The 16,978-nt window shown below is 38.3% G+C and overlaps 1 protein-coding gene across 5 annotated transcripts in view; it reads right to left on the bottom strand.

The window, feature by feature from the left end:
- The window catches only part of LOC126335270 (protein OSCP1), a 48,350-nt gene extending 35,339 nt beyond the window's left edge, over positions 1-13,011 (bottom strand). Inside the window, exons 1-3 of one of the 5 annotated variants that reach the window (XM_049998324.1) lie at positions 12,775-13,011; positions 3,775-4,094; positions 620-779 (exon numbers count right to left, since the gene is read on the bottom strand). In XM_049998324.1, the coding sequence (XP_049854281.1) occupies positions 620-779; positions 3,775-4,094; positions 12,775-12,889 (595 nt within the window). In that variant the 5' untranslated portion in view covers positions 12,890-13,011. The other 4 variants (XM_049998325.1, XM_049998326.1, XM_049998327.1 and 1 more) reach the window with 4 other exon arrangements.
- Positions 13,012-16,978: the final 3,967 nt, after the last annotated feature.

Below are 16,978 nucleotides of genomic sequence, written 5' to 3' on the forward strand. Positions count from 1 at the left end.
TGTTTTCCCCCTACTCCTTCATGCTCTTTACATGCCACTGGAATTCCTAGTGGTTTCTGCAACCCCATTAACCATAGTTTTTAATTTGATTTTTTCTTCCTTGTTTATCTCTTTGATATAAATTCAGTGGCATATAATCACATGCTCAATTATGATAACTGCCTGCACCTATGATGTGTGAAGACTGCAGCACACTGATATTTCTTTGGGAGGAAAATTAAATGTACTTACGTTCAAGACCCTAATGAAAATATCTCTACAGACACAGCAGAAGCTTTCACTGAACAATAATGGTGAAGGAAATTTATGTAACCAGCTCTCGAGTGATGCAGCGAAACCATGAAACACCCAAATCAGAATTGTGAGTCAGTGATTTGAATCTGATTCATCTTGAATTCAAGACTAGTGTCTTAAACACTGAATCACTTGATTCAGTCAGTATTTCCTTAAATACAAGATGTGCCTGGACTGGTGTGTCAAAACATGAACAGCCACTAATAAAAAATTACATTAAACTAATATTAAAAAAGTTATATTTCTGTTTCTTAAATATGTCTACTAGAGTAAGTAATTTATTATCTGATGCCTTCAGTTATATTTATGTAATATCTGTACTCACCTGGTGGTACTAATCCTGATGGATCAATTACAAATTTTCCATCACTGTTTTGTAGTTTCTGTCTCATAAACACAGAAACACGTATTTTAAGATCTTGAAAGAAATTAAGTATGCTTTTCCTTACATCTAGCAGCTCACCAACAGACATTTGGCCATACAGCTAGACAGGGAAGAAAACAAAGAAATCTGTCATTCAAATGTTGTAGCATATCATTGTTAACAAAAACAAAATTTATATGAACAAATACTGAACAGCCCATATTGTATAACACAATAAAATACACAAAAATGGCAAAACTCCACCTCTTTCTAGGACTGGAATGCAAATAATCTGTGTCGGGAAAACTATGTATAACATGCGACATTTGGTGATAACATTTTCCTGTGGCACACAGATTTTTTGCTTCACTACTTTTCCCTCTACATATAAAGTTTTGTGCTCACTTTGATAATAGACCCACACATCAGACACACAAATTGTTGAAACTTCCTGGCAGATTAAAACTGTGTGCTGGACTGAGACTCCAACTCTGGACCTCTGCCTTTCGCGAGCCAGGGCTCTACCAACTGAGCTACCCAACCACAAACCACGCCCCATCCTCACAGCCTTACTTCTGCCAGTACCTCGTCTCCAACCTTCCAAACTTTACAGAAGCTCTCCTGTGAACCTTGCAGAACTAGCACTCCTGAAAGAAAGGATATTGCGCACACTCTGCTGCAGAGTGAAAATCTCATTCTGGAAACATCCCCCAGGCTGTGGCAAAGCCATGTCTCCGCAATATCCTTTCTTTCAGGAGTGCTAGTTCTTCGAGGTTCGCGAGAGAGCTTCTGTAAAGTTAGGAAGGTTGGAGACGAGGTACTGGCTGAAGTAAGACTTTGAGGACGGGACGTGAGTCATGCTTTGGGTAGCTCAGTTGGTAGAGCACTTGCTTGCGAAAGGCAAAGGTCCCAAGTTCGAGACTCGGTCCGGCACACAGTTTTAATCTGCCAGGAAATTTCAAATCGGCACACACTTTGCTGCAGAGTGAAAATCTCATTCTGGAAACACAAATTGTTTCTTGATGTCTTGCAGGCATGGTGAATAAAATCTTGATATGCATATTTATTACTGCTTTTTTTTAGTTAAATAGACCAGCAAAAAATAAAGCAAACATGGACCTAACACACGCGAAATAGTAACTCAAAACTGATTTCAAGATACAGCAAGTTTCTCTACATGAAAGGAGCATGTCTTATTGCACTGATGGAAGACAGGAAATAATAGGCTATAGAAAAACAAATGGGGAAACCACTCACAATATTATGGATGTAACTGCAATAGTGGTGAGCAGCATTATACTATGTTGGCAATATGGTTATTGTGGTAGTCCATTCTTAGCACAAAAATATATAAAAGATTCATTCCATGCTTACAGATGTAAGATTTGTACAATTTACACTGAAGTGTTAAAAAGAAAAAATCAGACAGATTTAAATACAAAAACTATACAGTAAAGGTTTCATTATGCCAGCTGTATTAATCTGCCACTAAACAAAGAAAAAAGAAGTGTTACAGACATAATAAAACCTTCATTTTCCATGAAATTATCCACCTCGATCAAAATAATAACTATGCAGAACTCTATGCCCATTGGCCTTACGAAGTGTTGAGCAGTTACTGTGGCATAACTACATGTGATTAAATCAAATAATTACTGACTGGCATTCCAATCTTCTGAGCTCAATTATATAAGGAACTGAAGATGGAAAAGTGTCATCACTTAGATTTTTGGACGATTAGGCAAACCTCAGCAACAACCAATGAAACTGTGTCAACTGGATGTGAATTTAGAGCACCGAGTTCAGTGAAACTATTGCCGCATTGTGAAGCTAGTTGGGAAGAGGTGCAATCACTCCATCAGTCATTATGTTCTGTAGTCCCCATCAGAAGAGGAACCTTCATGGTTGTGGAACAAGTGAAGTTATACATTTCTAAATGGTGACAACAGTCACAAACCAATTCTACACATTCTATTAGCAAAGTGCTATAACCATATTTGTGCTAACACAAATTAAAAAGAACATAATAAAATTAGTAGATAGTTGCTATTCCCTCAATTACATGGAGTTTCACTGTTTAATCTAACAATAAAAAGTCCATGATGTCAAGGAAAGAAAAGATTGCTACTTAACATACAGAGATGATGTTGAGTCGCAAATAGGCACAATGAAAAACACTGCTTAAATATTAAAGCTTTCAGATAAAGTTATTTTCCTGCAGTAGAAAACACACACACACATTCACACAAGCACAATTCACATAGACTTGGTCACTCTCTCAGTGTGCAGCAGTCCAACTGTGACTCTGTCTGATGGAGCAGCAATCTGCTGGAATTGGTGATGAGTGCATTGTCACCAGCTTGTGCTAGTGAAAGGGGGGGGGGGGGGGCAGAAGGGAAAGGACTGGTAGGTCTGTTGGAAGGATAGATGTCCATAGTACTCGAGAGGGAGTAGGGAAGGGGACAGTTGTGCAGACAGACAGCTTGTTAGCTATCATGCCCATGTACAAAGTGACACAGTGGTTCCATCTTAGTTGGTAGATCACATGGAAAGCCTAATCCTAGAATGTCAGCACAATTTCAGAACACCAATATAATGTTTTAATTATTCCCCCATTCACCCAATAGGGTGGCTGAATTTTCTGCATGGCACAACTTTAATGAATGGTATTATTATTGTTATCAATATCTGCAAGAACAACATTGGTCAATGGCTTTCCTGGCATACAGATTCCAGAAATCTCTCATTTGTCAAAGATTCCGAAAGCCAGGTATTCATCAGTTTCCTTCAGTTTGCTCTAATTGTCAGCTGTGTCTCTTCTGTTACTTTGTTTTTAATTGTTGTTTTTGCACTTTTACTCGTGCTCATTTCCAAACAATGGGCAATAAAAAAACAGCACTCATTTACAGAACTAGAACAAGTCACATAACTCACATCTATAGTCTCATCGCTGTCCCTTATCTGAGGATTGTACATACCTTTAAATTTTCCAGTTACTGGAACATTGTGATTATGGTGAAACTGAAACAAGTGCGGAAGAAGCAGTGCATAAAAATTGTTTTACATATGGTGAACTGTGCAGCATAAAAATAATACTGAAAAATAATTCAACTAACTTGCATTATCATTTTATGAACAATAACAATCTGCTTATGCACTGACGGCACGCTCACATAGTTCCATATGGCATCTAAATGATTAAGTGTGATAAGAATTAGGTCATGAGGATGAGATGCCATAAAAACTTGGTACTTGAACACCATTGTCATTAAATCATACAATTTATCCATGCTCGTTGTATTTAAACGCATTATTGAAGCATGAGCGAGGTCTTCAAATAGTTTCTTTAATGCTTGTTTGTTATAAATTTCCTGTGGCTTGAAGAGTTCTTGCAGAAACCTTTCATTCAGCATCACACTTACAATGTCAGTCAGAACTGAAAAAGAAAAACCCCAAGTTTCAAAGAGTTTTATTTTTTTTATTTTTTCCTCAGCATGAGAGATTTGCTGCTGAGACTCAGTTGGCAAGCCTGAAACTCCACAATAATCTGGCAGAAAGTACGTGTTCAACACCTTCCGGTGACAATGTTCACCGCTGGCAGATGATCACTGCCAAGTGCTTGAAATATTGTGAAGTTTCAGTAACAGCATACAAAGAACTGCCCAAGAGCCTCAGCATAATTTATTACATCAAGTAGCCTTAAAGATCATTTATAAAGACAAGAGGCAGGCAAAGTGGCCAAATGATATCAGTATTTGTGTATGATTTAAAGCAGTTCTTGACTGTTATATTTAAATCAAACACATTTTTAATGATTGCAGAATAGAACAGTGATAAAACAAGGAGAAGGGACAACTATTAATTCAATGTAAACAATATGCACATTTCTTACATATTGAGCATAATTAGCAATTGCAGCAAGTACCATAATGGTCTACACTGAAAATAGCAAAAAATTTGTTTGAATTTATTGACTACAGTCATAAATTTAATCACTGAAAATGACTGCAGAAAAAAATCCACAGATACTTCAATTCAGTTGAAAATAAATTCAGGTTTCAAGATAGCATTGTTCAGTAAATCCAAATACTTGGCCAGGCACTTTGGGAATAAATTTTCAAGAGCAGTTTCAGGAATAAATTTTTAAATAACATTTTCAAATTTATGCATCTCTCACATCTATTTAGATTTTCATCTAAACTTGTCTTTGTGGTACCCATGGGAGTGATACACAGAGGATTGAAGTATGTTGGTAGACTCGTCCGTTAATATTTGTTCATGGAATTTTCTAAGTAGGCTTTAGTGGGGTATTGGTATCTTTCTTGAAGTGCCTGCCAGTTCAGGTTTCGGCATCTCTGTGATGTTTTCCCAAGGGTCAGACAAACCTGTGACCTTCTCGTACGTGACTGTTTACATCAGTCAGATAATTGAAAAAATAATAATAATAAAAATAATAATAACTTACTGTAACTGTGTCAAGGCACAGCATGTTTATATGGACGGCGTTAAGACAGACTATTATGACAGTTGCATATGTTTCGCATTTGGTTGGCTCATATACGATGAAAATGTTTTAACTATTGATGTACATTATTTTTCTCCTGTGGGGATTATCATAATAATCAAAATCAGCAGAGAATAAACATACAATTGTACAGCTAATAGCACAAATATGCTTTTCTCAAACATGTGACCATGTGTGCTGCCATTCTCTGTGTATATTAGTATCACCTGTTAGTCCTATTTGAAATAGCTTCCTCAGATAAAGTAAACTTCCTTCAGAGAATAGAGATTCATGGATGTAATAAACAGCAATAGATATTTGGAGTATATATGGCTCTAAGGTTCTGTGTTCAACTGTTCTGCATGTTAATTAGGTTTCTGTTGAGGTCACAAAAATGAGTTAATGAAGTAAAAAAATTACATTGTATGTGTAACATTAAAATGCACCAATATTGTGATGTAATACAGTGAAAATTCTGCATAGTACTTTGTGGTACTCTGATCTGGTTCAATAATGTATATCACAGGCTTGTTTTTTCTGATAAAACCTATTTACCTCTGATCTCATTTGGAATGACTTCATAAAGTGGGATGTGAGAAGTTGGCATACTGGCCACTCATTCACTAATACAATATAAGTTATGGATTTGAAAACAAAGAAACAATGAACTCACATTGGGATTTCAGCAATATATAAAATTACAGTGCGTGAAATTTCTTCTTAATTAACAATTAATTCAGCACAATTACCAGTTAGATATTTTAAGTAAATAATTAAATTTAAATATTTAAATGTGGAAAGTAATAAAAATAATATTTTATAAAGAAATGGCTACACCTGCTTTGACAATGGCTCAGAGTCATGCATAATATGAAACCAAGAAGAAAAATGTATAAAGGCAACTGAAATAAAATTTATAAGAGGCACAAAAGGTTGCAGTCTGAGAGTTTAGATAAGAAATGAAGACACCAGAGCCAAGTTGGAAATTTATACAGTTACTGAATTAATAAAACAAAATGGCTAGAATGTATTGATAGCACACCAGAAGGATGAGAAACAAAACAAGTATTGAACTACAAATCACAAGGAAAATGAGATCCCAAAAGACACTGGAGAAGCAGACTGGACAGAGATCAAAACAGGCAAGGAGCCTAATCACTGACGTGAAGAAGAAAATTGCAGGTAGAGAAAAAATTAATTTTAAGAAGGTAGTTTTCACTTAAGTTATTTAATATGTTGCTGAAATGATTAAACTATTCTTGTCAGTGTCACAATGCTCAGATTTGCAAGATAAATTACACAATGTAAACATGGAATGTAGGAAGTGGAAATAGAAGGAAAGGGAAAGGATAGGTGGGAAATAATAACAGTTCTCTACACAGGGCATTGTGGAAATGCAATAGCGGAAGTTGAAAATTTGTCAAGTCGAGAATTGAACCAGGATTTCCACTTTTCACGAGTGGTTGCCTTAGCCACTTCAGCTATCCGGACACAGTCCCTGACCGACTCAAATTTCCAATTTATCATATACTGCAATGCAATGTCCCTCATCTATTGATCTTTCCACTGGGAAATCTTCATTCCTGTAAGAGTTTCAGTGTGAATGCAATCAGGATATGCAAGTAGACTGTTTAATGGACGAGATACACTGGATTCCAGTGTGCGGTAAGTTGAATATTTGAACAAGTTGGGGATGGTATCCAGATGGCTGAAGCAGCCGATGTGGTAGATACGGGTTTGAGTCCCAGTCTGGCACAAATTTTCAACTTTTGTCATTGCATTATAACAATGTCCAGTAATGCCAGCTGTCAAGATCTGTCACCCATCCTTTCCCTTTTCTTCTCTTTCCACTTCCTACACTTCATGTTTACATCAATGTACCAGCTGCATCATCATAAATGACGCCTCTTCTGTCGGAGAAGTCCAACACAACGTACACCACTCAGATATATAAATTACACAGTCTTAAGTTGAAATCTATTACCTTAATTTGGTAATTATGACTGATGAATAGTGTCTTTTCATTTATTAAACTGCACAAAGAAACCTTTTCTCACAAGCAATAATAGTGAGGCTATTCCCACATCTGGCAATCCCAGCATCTAGAAGGCAGAAGAGAGGTGCCTTTCAGTGAGAGCTGATCTTCCATATCACTGCCATGTTGCCTGCCCAGCTTCTTTCAGATGTTCGGGTCAATCTACAGTCTTTCTTGTCATCATGGAGATGCCCACAGTGAGACAAGGAAGACAAACATGATGAACGGCAATTAAAATTGTTATAGTATGACACAATTGTCACACATCAGTGGTCTTTTATCATACTTGGCAATGTCTGTACTTAGGAGAATAAGAAAGGCAACCTCCTAAGGCTACCCTAAGCAGACAACCAAGTCTCCTAACCACCATCAATATTAACCCTGGATAATCTGCTGTTAAAAAGACTGATGTCATTCATTTAATTATTCAGAAGATAAAAATGGAGTAAAATGATGTTATGAGTGATGATAGTTAGAGTATCTTACTACGAAAAGGAAAAATAAGAAACAAACAATAGGAAATCCAGGATGGAATAATGACAATATTATGAAATGGGCAGATTACTACTCATCATATAGTGGAGACAGTGTGGTCACTGGCCGCGCGCCTTTTCCACCAAAAGCTTACTTGTTTGACAGTCTTTTTGTTGTACCTATCTCCATTATACGATGAATAGTAATTTATCCTTTTCATAATATTGTCAAAAAATAAAAGCAATCACATGAATTTGAGAGGGACAATAAACAAGTAATCCCATAATGCTATAATGAAAAAAGCTAAACTTATGTTAAGAACCTAACATTTTTGTATGTACATAAGTCATCACTCATAGACAAATACTGAGTCAATTTGTAAACTTTGAACACACAAATTATTGATGATTTGAATCTTCCCAGACTTTTCACCAAATGGTCATGTCTGGGTGGCACAATAGTTTACTGAAATACCTCCTGGATATTCCCAGGTGCTCCTGAGATACTGAGCTGCTGCAGGAGCTGCTCCATCCTTTATAACTGCCCCATAACTCCACCACTTACCCCCTGTGGTCCAGCTGCTATGGCTCCTTTGTGTTGCCTGTGCCCAGGTCTGCACCCGAGCACACACCTCCGTCACAAGGGAATATGCCAAGGAAGTGCCACCTTCATTGTCACAGACTTTGTTCACTGCATGCAGGAATCATTGACTCTTCAGTGCTTTAAGTGTGGAGTCCCATGCCTTGCTGAGTTGCCAGACAGCATCTCTTCTATTGATGAGGCCCCAGCTTGCTTTCAGTTGCCTCCTTGACTGTCCCAGAACACAAGAGGTGGTGCGAGTATTTTTACCTCGTCATATTCCATGGAGTGCTTGTTTTCCAGGACCAAAACTTTTGGATATTGCCATAATGGTCAGTTATGGTATAGTTTCTTTGTTCACCAGAGTTCCACTAATAGATTTGATAGAACTAATAAGCAGAAAGTTCTGCCCTATGGTGACGGATTTGTTCCGGCTTGTATTAACATCTACCTACTTCTTGTGCAAAGGATAATATTATGAACAAACACGGGTCTATCACTAGCCCCACTGGTGGCAAAACTGTTTAGAAAATGGTTTGAGGAAACTGCCTTCGTTTTATCCACTTACAAACGACCCTGTTTCTTTCAGTATGTGGATAAAATGTTTGCGATATGGCTCCCTGAAGTGGGGAAGCTCAACGAGTTCTTCTTCATGTGTACTCACACCACCCTAACACCAAATTCACCATGAAACTGGAGAAAGACGGACAAAAGAGTTGTGTGTTGAATACCTTGATACATAGGACATGTTGAAGTGAGTCTGGCCTCTATACTTCAGCACTCCTGGGAGGTCTTCCGAGAAAGTGGCTACTCTGTGACCCAAATGCTATGTCAGTCCATTCCCAAGCAAATGAAGAAACAGAAGAGGACTACCAAACAAATTTGCATACATGCCAAATGTAGGGACAGTTTCTCCAAAGATCAGTAGAATGCTAAATAAGTTTGGCAGCAAAATGTGTGGCATCCCCAGTCACCAAGACAAGCAGTCTACTTATGAGTATAAAGGACAACTTAGGCTTACAAAAGCCAGGGATCAACATCATCGTTTGTGAATGTGCCATGTCATACATTGGCCAAATAACCAGAACAGTGGAAGTTTGATGTGTGAAACGCCAGTGCCACACTAGGCTGGGACAACTCAGCAAACCTGCAGTAGCTGAACACCATCCGGAATACAAACACTCTGTGAAGTGTGGCGAGATGAAATCCTGGAGCAGACTACGAGGGTTTGGGAAAGTATTATTAAAGGAGTGACTGCAATCAAGCTGGGAGAAACCTGATCAACAGGGCACTGGTTATCAAACAAGCAAGCCATGAGGACCCTATGCTCATTGATATGAGGAGCAATGGCATCTGCACCCAGGGAACAGAACTTGCGACCATAAAAATAAAAGTAGCACTTTTTGGTGAACTCTCTGGTGACAAAGAAGACATCAGACATTGTTAATTCCACCACAAAGAGTCACAGAGTGATGGAGCTCCACCAGCTGGACCACATGGGGGCATGAGGTGGGGATAGGGGGCAGGATAAATGAAGCAGCAGTTCCCATGACAGTTCAGTACATCAGTCTCATCTGATGACGATGATGATGTGTATCAACAAAATGTAATGCCTATCAAGACACACTCATAATTGCATGAAGAACATGGCTAGGTACATAATTATTATTATTTTGTTTCAGTCTTTAATGGGCATAAAGAGCCATTAGTTAGCTTTAGTCTGCTTGTTGTTATTACCTTCCCAAACTTTCTATCTCCTTTCACTACGGTCATTCACCTTTCTAATTTCCAAGTGTTTGTGAATTTCAGGCTCCTTTTGGTCAGCAGTTTGACTTGGAATTTATGAGAATTGGTCTCCTGCCTGTATGTAGTCCATGGGAGAACATCAACTTTGGTGTGATCCTTTTGTGCATTGGCTAACCATCAAACTTTAGTTTTTTAAGTGCCATTTATGATACAAAGATTTCCTTGGTTAACTGTGAGTTGTCCATATGCACTACACATATCCCAGTACGTGAATAACAGGCTGGTACCCAAGTCTAGCTTCAGTTACATGATTCACAATTACTTAGAACCTGTTCACACTCTTTCACATAAATAACACTACATGCAGATGGGGTGGCAACTGAAAGGGCATCCAGCTACCTCTTAAATTAACCACATCAAATCCAATACTAACCATGCCAACCCCACGTAGGTGCAGCACTAAGGCACAAGAAAAAGGAAGGTTGTATGTATGATAATTATGCTTCAATATATTTACACAAATGTATCTCATTATATGTTTAATGTTGAGCTAATGGGTATTGTGACAACATGGTACCATCTTTTCCACTTTATGTGGATCTTTGCAATCCACAAACGATCAGCCAGCAATCATGAGAAGATGGGAGGTTCTCTGTTGAGACAATCTCTATTATTTAGTGCAATAATAAAGGGCCCTACACATGCACTGATTTATTAGCTGATCAACCAATTTCATGGCAGCCTCCACACTGCCTGATGAACAGCATTCAGCTATTACAGTGGCAGCCCATTTGTACTGCTGCTCGCAAATTGTTTATCTTACATTCACTCGGGCTCCACTTCGAGATGCCACTTAGTATTTCACAGACACAAAAACTGAGTTTTGCCTTGGCTGTTTTAGAGTTAACAAAGTGGCAGCACATAAAAATTAAAAAAAAGGCATTGAGAAGTGGTTGATGCAAAGACAAAAAATTCACCCACTTTCTGCTCCTTAAGTAGCATTTTATGATTTTTGGATTTTTCTAATAATGGGTGAAACATACTTTTCCAAGATATGGAACATCATCACTCCTTATTTGAAAAAAAAGGAAAAGGAAAAAGAAAAACAGGATACAGTCTTGAGAGAAGCTGTAAGCTGCAGGGAGAGGCTGTTAGCTACATTACAGTTTCTTGACACTAGGAGAAGTTATAAGGGCTTCAAATTATGTGTAGTTGCATTGCCACAATCGACATCTAAAAGCAAGATGCACGAGAAATGCTTGCTTAAGTGGCCATCATATGGCATTGAGAAACAGTTTAAATCACTAAAATTAGCTAAAGAAAACTCCAAGGCCGAATGGAAACACTGCCAGATTCTATGCAGAATAGTGAGAGAATTAGCTACCATAATATATCTTACACCCCTTGGAAGGAAAAAGAAAAGAAAAAAAAATCGTTCTCAAAAGCTGAAAAAATGAACAGATCTGATAACATTTCAAAGTGGGGCAAAGATTGGCAGCTTGGTTTAAATGTTCAAAATTTAAACTTGTACACATCACAAAATGAAAAAAGATATCCTATGACTTCAGTATCACATAGTTGTTTGAACCATACAATTACATGAATATAACAATTTGTAGGAACATCAAATAGAATGATTACAGATGCTGAGATGCAGGTGTAGCTGCTGGCATTGGTAGGATACTGGGGAAAGTGCTCCTTCACTGTCTTCTCACAAAATACTCTTGTGTCCCATCTTATAATATTGTGTAAGTGTGTGGGACACATACCAAACAGAACTTATACAAGATTGGTTGGTTTGTGGGGGTGAAATGGACCAGACTGGGATGGTCTTCGGTCCCACTTATAAGAGACTCTGACTGTGGTTAAAGTTATGTATCGAACTCTCCTACCCCATGAAATACTGGTTCTGGTGACACAAGTGGGTCAAGTTACACACCCACCCCTTCCCTTCCACATCTTGGCTGTGGTGACAGACTGATCTGTAGCACAGCCCGAGGTCTAGGTTAGGTTGGAAGGTGACAATATATTTACGAATTGGCAGGGCCAACGAATTTTAAAGCAGAAAATCTGGTTGTGGTAACAAATTGACTGTAACGAAGACATCCACAGCATACTGAAAAATGCTGGGGGGGTGGAGGGGTCCACTACGTATCTTGTACACATTAAAGGGTAGCATGAGTGGTCACAGTTTTGTTTGAGTCAAGGATGAACTTCTCAGAAATAATGAAACTCCTAAACTGCCATATGCTTGAAGACGGATACAAATTATCCGGAGAAGATTATTCACAAACTCTTAAGACTTACCATTAAGTGAGGAACCTAGGAATATACTACAATCCTTCATGTTTCACCCCTACAAGGACCACGAAAAAAAGACTTAGACCAATTACAGCATGCACAGAGGCATTATTTCTGCATTCCAAACGCGAATAGAACGGGAACAACTGCCAGTATATCGTACAATGAGAAGTACCCTCTGCCATGCACTTAACAGTGGTGTGTAAACTCCCGAGATATAGTCTGAAAGCGCTTTGGTTAATATTCTTACATCACCCACAAATATATGTACTGATACCCTGATGTCAATAGTCAAACAGACTAGAGAAAGATATTACATTATTAACACATAGATCAGTGGCACTACATATTCCCTTTGTTATAAAATCTCCCTATAAATTTGTACCGAAGTTCTGCTTTTTGTCTGAGAGATGCCAAGCTGAATACGTCAACAAACTCTTTTTATCACTGCGAAAAATTTAAAACTATGGAACTCGCCTTTCACTGCTTTGTCTTGCGGAATTTGTTGAGCATGTAGTCGCTGTTCCAGTATGTAAATCATTTCTCCGCCTAAATTTACAAATAAGAGAGGAAGTGCATGAATATTGGACATATTTAAATAACAAGTAGGCACGGACACTCCTCACATTCGCAGTCCGACAGCTACAACGTTAAACAGTTCAACAACCTTATCAGTGCCTTTTCTGTCACGCCTATTGTTTGTAAACAGTACTGCAGTTCGATAACCAAAGTCGATAGGAAACTTCCCACAGAGAATCTTCACTATTTAGCCCAAATTTACAATTTTCAGAAAAGAATCAACAATATCGAGTGTCTCATAAAATATGAAGGCTCATATCAGTAATGTAAAGTAAAGTTTACTTCAGCCTATTCCAGTCGCATTGACTTATTCCAATTTTCTAAATGAAATTACCAATTACTTTATGTAGACGAATGTCTTCAGGAGATAATACCTGAACAGTTATAGAGGAAGCTGATAGCCAATGACTGTATCGATTTAATAAACTCCTTCCATTCGTTGTCATGTCTAGTACAAAAAAAGAGGATGTGATTTACATCCATGATTGTCTCGGAGTTACAATCACATGCAAGAGAACTGTAAATGTCAATTCGTTTTACTTAAAGTGGGAAGGAAGCACGGTCGAATCGAAGACGAATTATGGGTGATGTCGTGAAACGGTTCAATTTAGCCCTTCTGGAGCACGGTATGCAGATGACTTCAGGTTGTAGCAAATGAGTAATAACTACCTTTCTGCTGCTGATTCATTCCACTTCTCTTGTCATTGGAGTAGAGTAAGATGGTTGACGTCATGCATATAAACCGTATACGATGTTTTTAGTCAAGAGTATTGCTTGTTGATATCACTTTTTACCTAAGATATACACTTCCTCGTTGTATTTTGTACCTTCATGAGAATGGACCCGCAGCAAATTAATAATTTGTCCTTTCTTATAACATCGATTAATTTCCTTAATCACATCCAGAATATATCGGTTAGTTTATTTATTCTAGCACCGATGCTCGATCTTTTTAAGCAGTAATGCGATACAATTAAAATCTTAGAGAGTGAAGCTGAAAATATAAATTCGGGGGCCTCTAAAACTGCCACCACCTCCGTCGCGAATATAAAAGCTGTCTTGGGAAATTTGTTTCTCTCTTGGACTTGAAACTGGGAAACACGTCCAGTATAATCCACCTGCGAACTTTCTGATCCTACTGTATAAAGATAAATAAATTCTGGACATTTTTTGTAATGTAGAAGTTAAAGAAGAGTATATTAAATGTATTATCCCAAGCAATCAATTTAAAATAACATACTGGTACTTGAAAGCTGAGTACATCTAGATTGCACTCAAACACTGGTAAAAGATTGGAATGTTTAATGTCTGAAGTGATTAGATACCATGTGTTGAAACTAGAGCAAATGACTGGATTTTTAATTCTTCTGTTAGAAAAGCCGTCCTAATATGCTGAAAGCTTTCCTAATTGTTATAGGCTGAGCTGTACGTAAATGCCATGCTTTGAATATAAAATTTGTCAGCAAGCACTTATTGTAAAATTTTAAGGGGCATCCCCGTCCCCCTGCTCTCCCCTTCCCTGCACGAATACCCCCCTGCACTAATAGCGCATTTCTAAGTGTATATCATATAGCTCCGAGGCAAGTACGAAGGCTGTGAATTGTAGGAGAATCTGTGCAGCAGTGTGCTGTAGCACACAGTCATCATCAGTCCAAGATCTAATAATGCCTGAGTACATATTGTGAAGGAGACACGGACGAGTCAGCGAGTTATATTTACACCTTCTATTCATTTAGCAATCAAAGTCGAACATGAGGGCCCCAGATGTATTGGTGTCAAAAACCCCATCCAGGAATCCAACAAGAGATTGAATTGTGGAGGTGTAGCTACCAAACTGAATTCGGTCATCTGCCTTAACATTAATTGGTTTTAGAAAATAGGACGATCACCGATTTCTTTGCCGAAATCTTGGTATCATTAGTAGAAGTCCATCTCTCTATGTATATTATAGATGTGAGCAGATTCGATTTGGCTTAAAAATATGAGCCTGCTGTGGCATATAGACAAATATCATCCAAATATTGTAAAATTTTGGAAGGCAGAGTGTTCTTAATTGTGTGCATTAAGGGGATATAGTCATCATCAGAAGTCATTGTGCTCATTGCTGAGCGTCGTGACCCTATGAACCAAGCGTCTCCATCCTGGACAGTTGTCAGCTTCTCTTAGCGCCTGCTGAAGAGGTAGACCGGAGATCTTCTTGATTTGGTCCATCCGTGTGCTCGCTGCTCTTCCTCTTGGTCTTGTGACCACGATCTTTTCTTAAAAAATTATTTTTCTATATATTCTCCATCTGTTCTCACAATATGGCCAAAGAACTGGAGAATTTTTTAGTGACTCGAAGAGAAAGGCGTCTGGAGATATCGAGTTGTTCAGTAATGGACACATTTGTTCTCCTTTCGGCCCATTTTATGCGTAGCAACCTATGCCAGCACCAAAGCTCAAACTCATCAATGCGCTGTTTGTCTCTGGCCTTGAGTGTCAATGTTTCGCAACCATAAAAGAAGACAGAAAACATAACTGTGTCAATTAGCCAGATCTTTGTGCTAATTGTAACGGCTCTGCTTTACCAGATCTGTCTTCTTGTCTCATCTTCACAACTTCTCGTGCTGCAGATGGTTGATCCAAGGTAGAGGAAGGAATGCTCACTTCCAGTTCCTTTAATCGAGCTGTTAGCTGGATCTGTTCTTCTCGATCAATTATTATGAGTTTGGACATGCTGATGTTGATGTCTAATCCATATACTAGACTAATGTCCTTTATTCTTGTTGGTGGCTCAGCAAGTTCATCTTCGTTGTTGGCTAAAAGCACAGGTCATCAGCAAAACGGAGGTTGCTGATAGTTGTCCCACCAATTGAGATACCTTTGGTCCAACCATCAAGAGCTTTTCTAATGACATGTTCTGCATAGATGTTGTACAGTTGTGGGCATAGGACACAACACTGTCTCACTCCTTTCTATACTCTGAGGGAATCAGATGTGCCAGCACTTGTCTTTATAACTGCGAAGTGATTATTGTTTAGAGTTTTGATCAATGTGGTGGGACACCAAACTCTGCAAGCACCTGCCTCAAGTTTTCCCAGACAACACAGTCAAAGGCTTTCCTATAGTCAAGGAAGCACAAGAAAACAGGAACACAGAATTCTCGCGATTTTTCTGTTATTTGTCTTACGTTGAGTCTCTGTTCACGAGTTCCTTTCCCTTCAACAAAACCTGTTTGTTCTGTGGATATATGAGGCTGAATGTATGGCTTCAATCATTGGTTCAGGATTTAGAGCAAAAGTTTACTTGTATGAGGTATGAGGGCAATAGTTTGGTAGTTGAAGCAGTTCCTGATAGGCCATTTCTTGTGTAAAGAAATGAAGAGAGATTTTGACCTGATATACGGCCACTCCCCAGTTTCCCACATTCTTTTACACAATGAAGGCAGCAAGTCAATACCTTCCTCTCCCATTTCTTTGATCATTTCTCCAGATATATCGTCTACACGAGGGCCTTTATAATTCTTCAGATGTTGAATTGCATTATCTATTTCACTGTGTAAAATTGTAGGTTCCAGAGTAAGTTGATCAACTGCTTGATTGTCCATACTGTTGTTAATTCTAGAGTGCAGCTTTTTATAGTACTGTTTCTGCCTCGCAACTATGTCTTCATTGTCTCCAATAGGGTTACCCTTCTCGTCATCTACCACCCATGTACGAGGATTAAATTCACTGGTGATGCTGCTGATTTTCTTGAAGAGATCACATACCTGATTGTGATTATGATGCTGATCTGTATGGTTACATATACCATTAATGAAATGTCTTGCGTTCTTTCTACAATTCTATTGTATTACTCTGAATAGGTTCTTGTATCTGTCTTGATCCCAGGTAGTGTGGATATCAATTTTCTTCAAATGGCTTCTCTCTTCAATTAACTGTAGTGTGGACTGTGATATCCAGAGATGTTTTGCACTCCGCAGTTGTTCTGATGTCGGAACTGATGAAGAAACAACATTCTTCATTCAGTCCCATATTTTTGATACTTCCTTATCAAATCTCATCTTGCGAAGTTTTGGTCTTACAAGTTCACCAAATTTGCCAATAGATTCGTTGTTTCTGAG

Source organism: Schistocerca gregaria, chromosome 2 (assembly GCF_023897955.1).
Source record: "Schistocerca gregaria isolate iqSchGreg1 chromosome 2, iqSchGreg1.2, whole genome shotgun sequence".
In the NCBI taxonomy this organism is placed as follows: domain Eukaryota; kingdom Metazoa; phylum Arthropoda; class Insecta; order Orthoptera; family Acrididae; genus Schistocerca; species Schistocerca gregaria.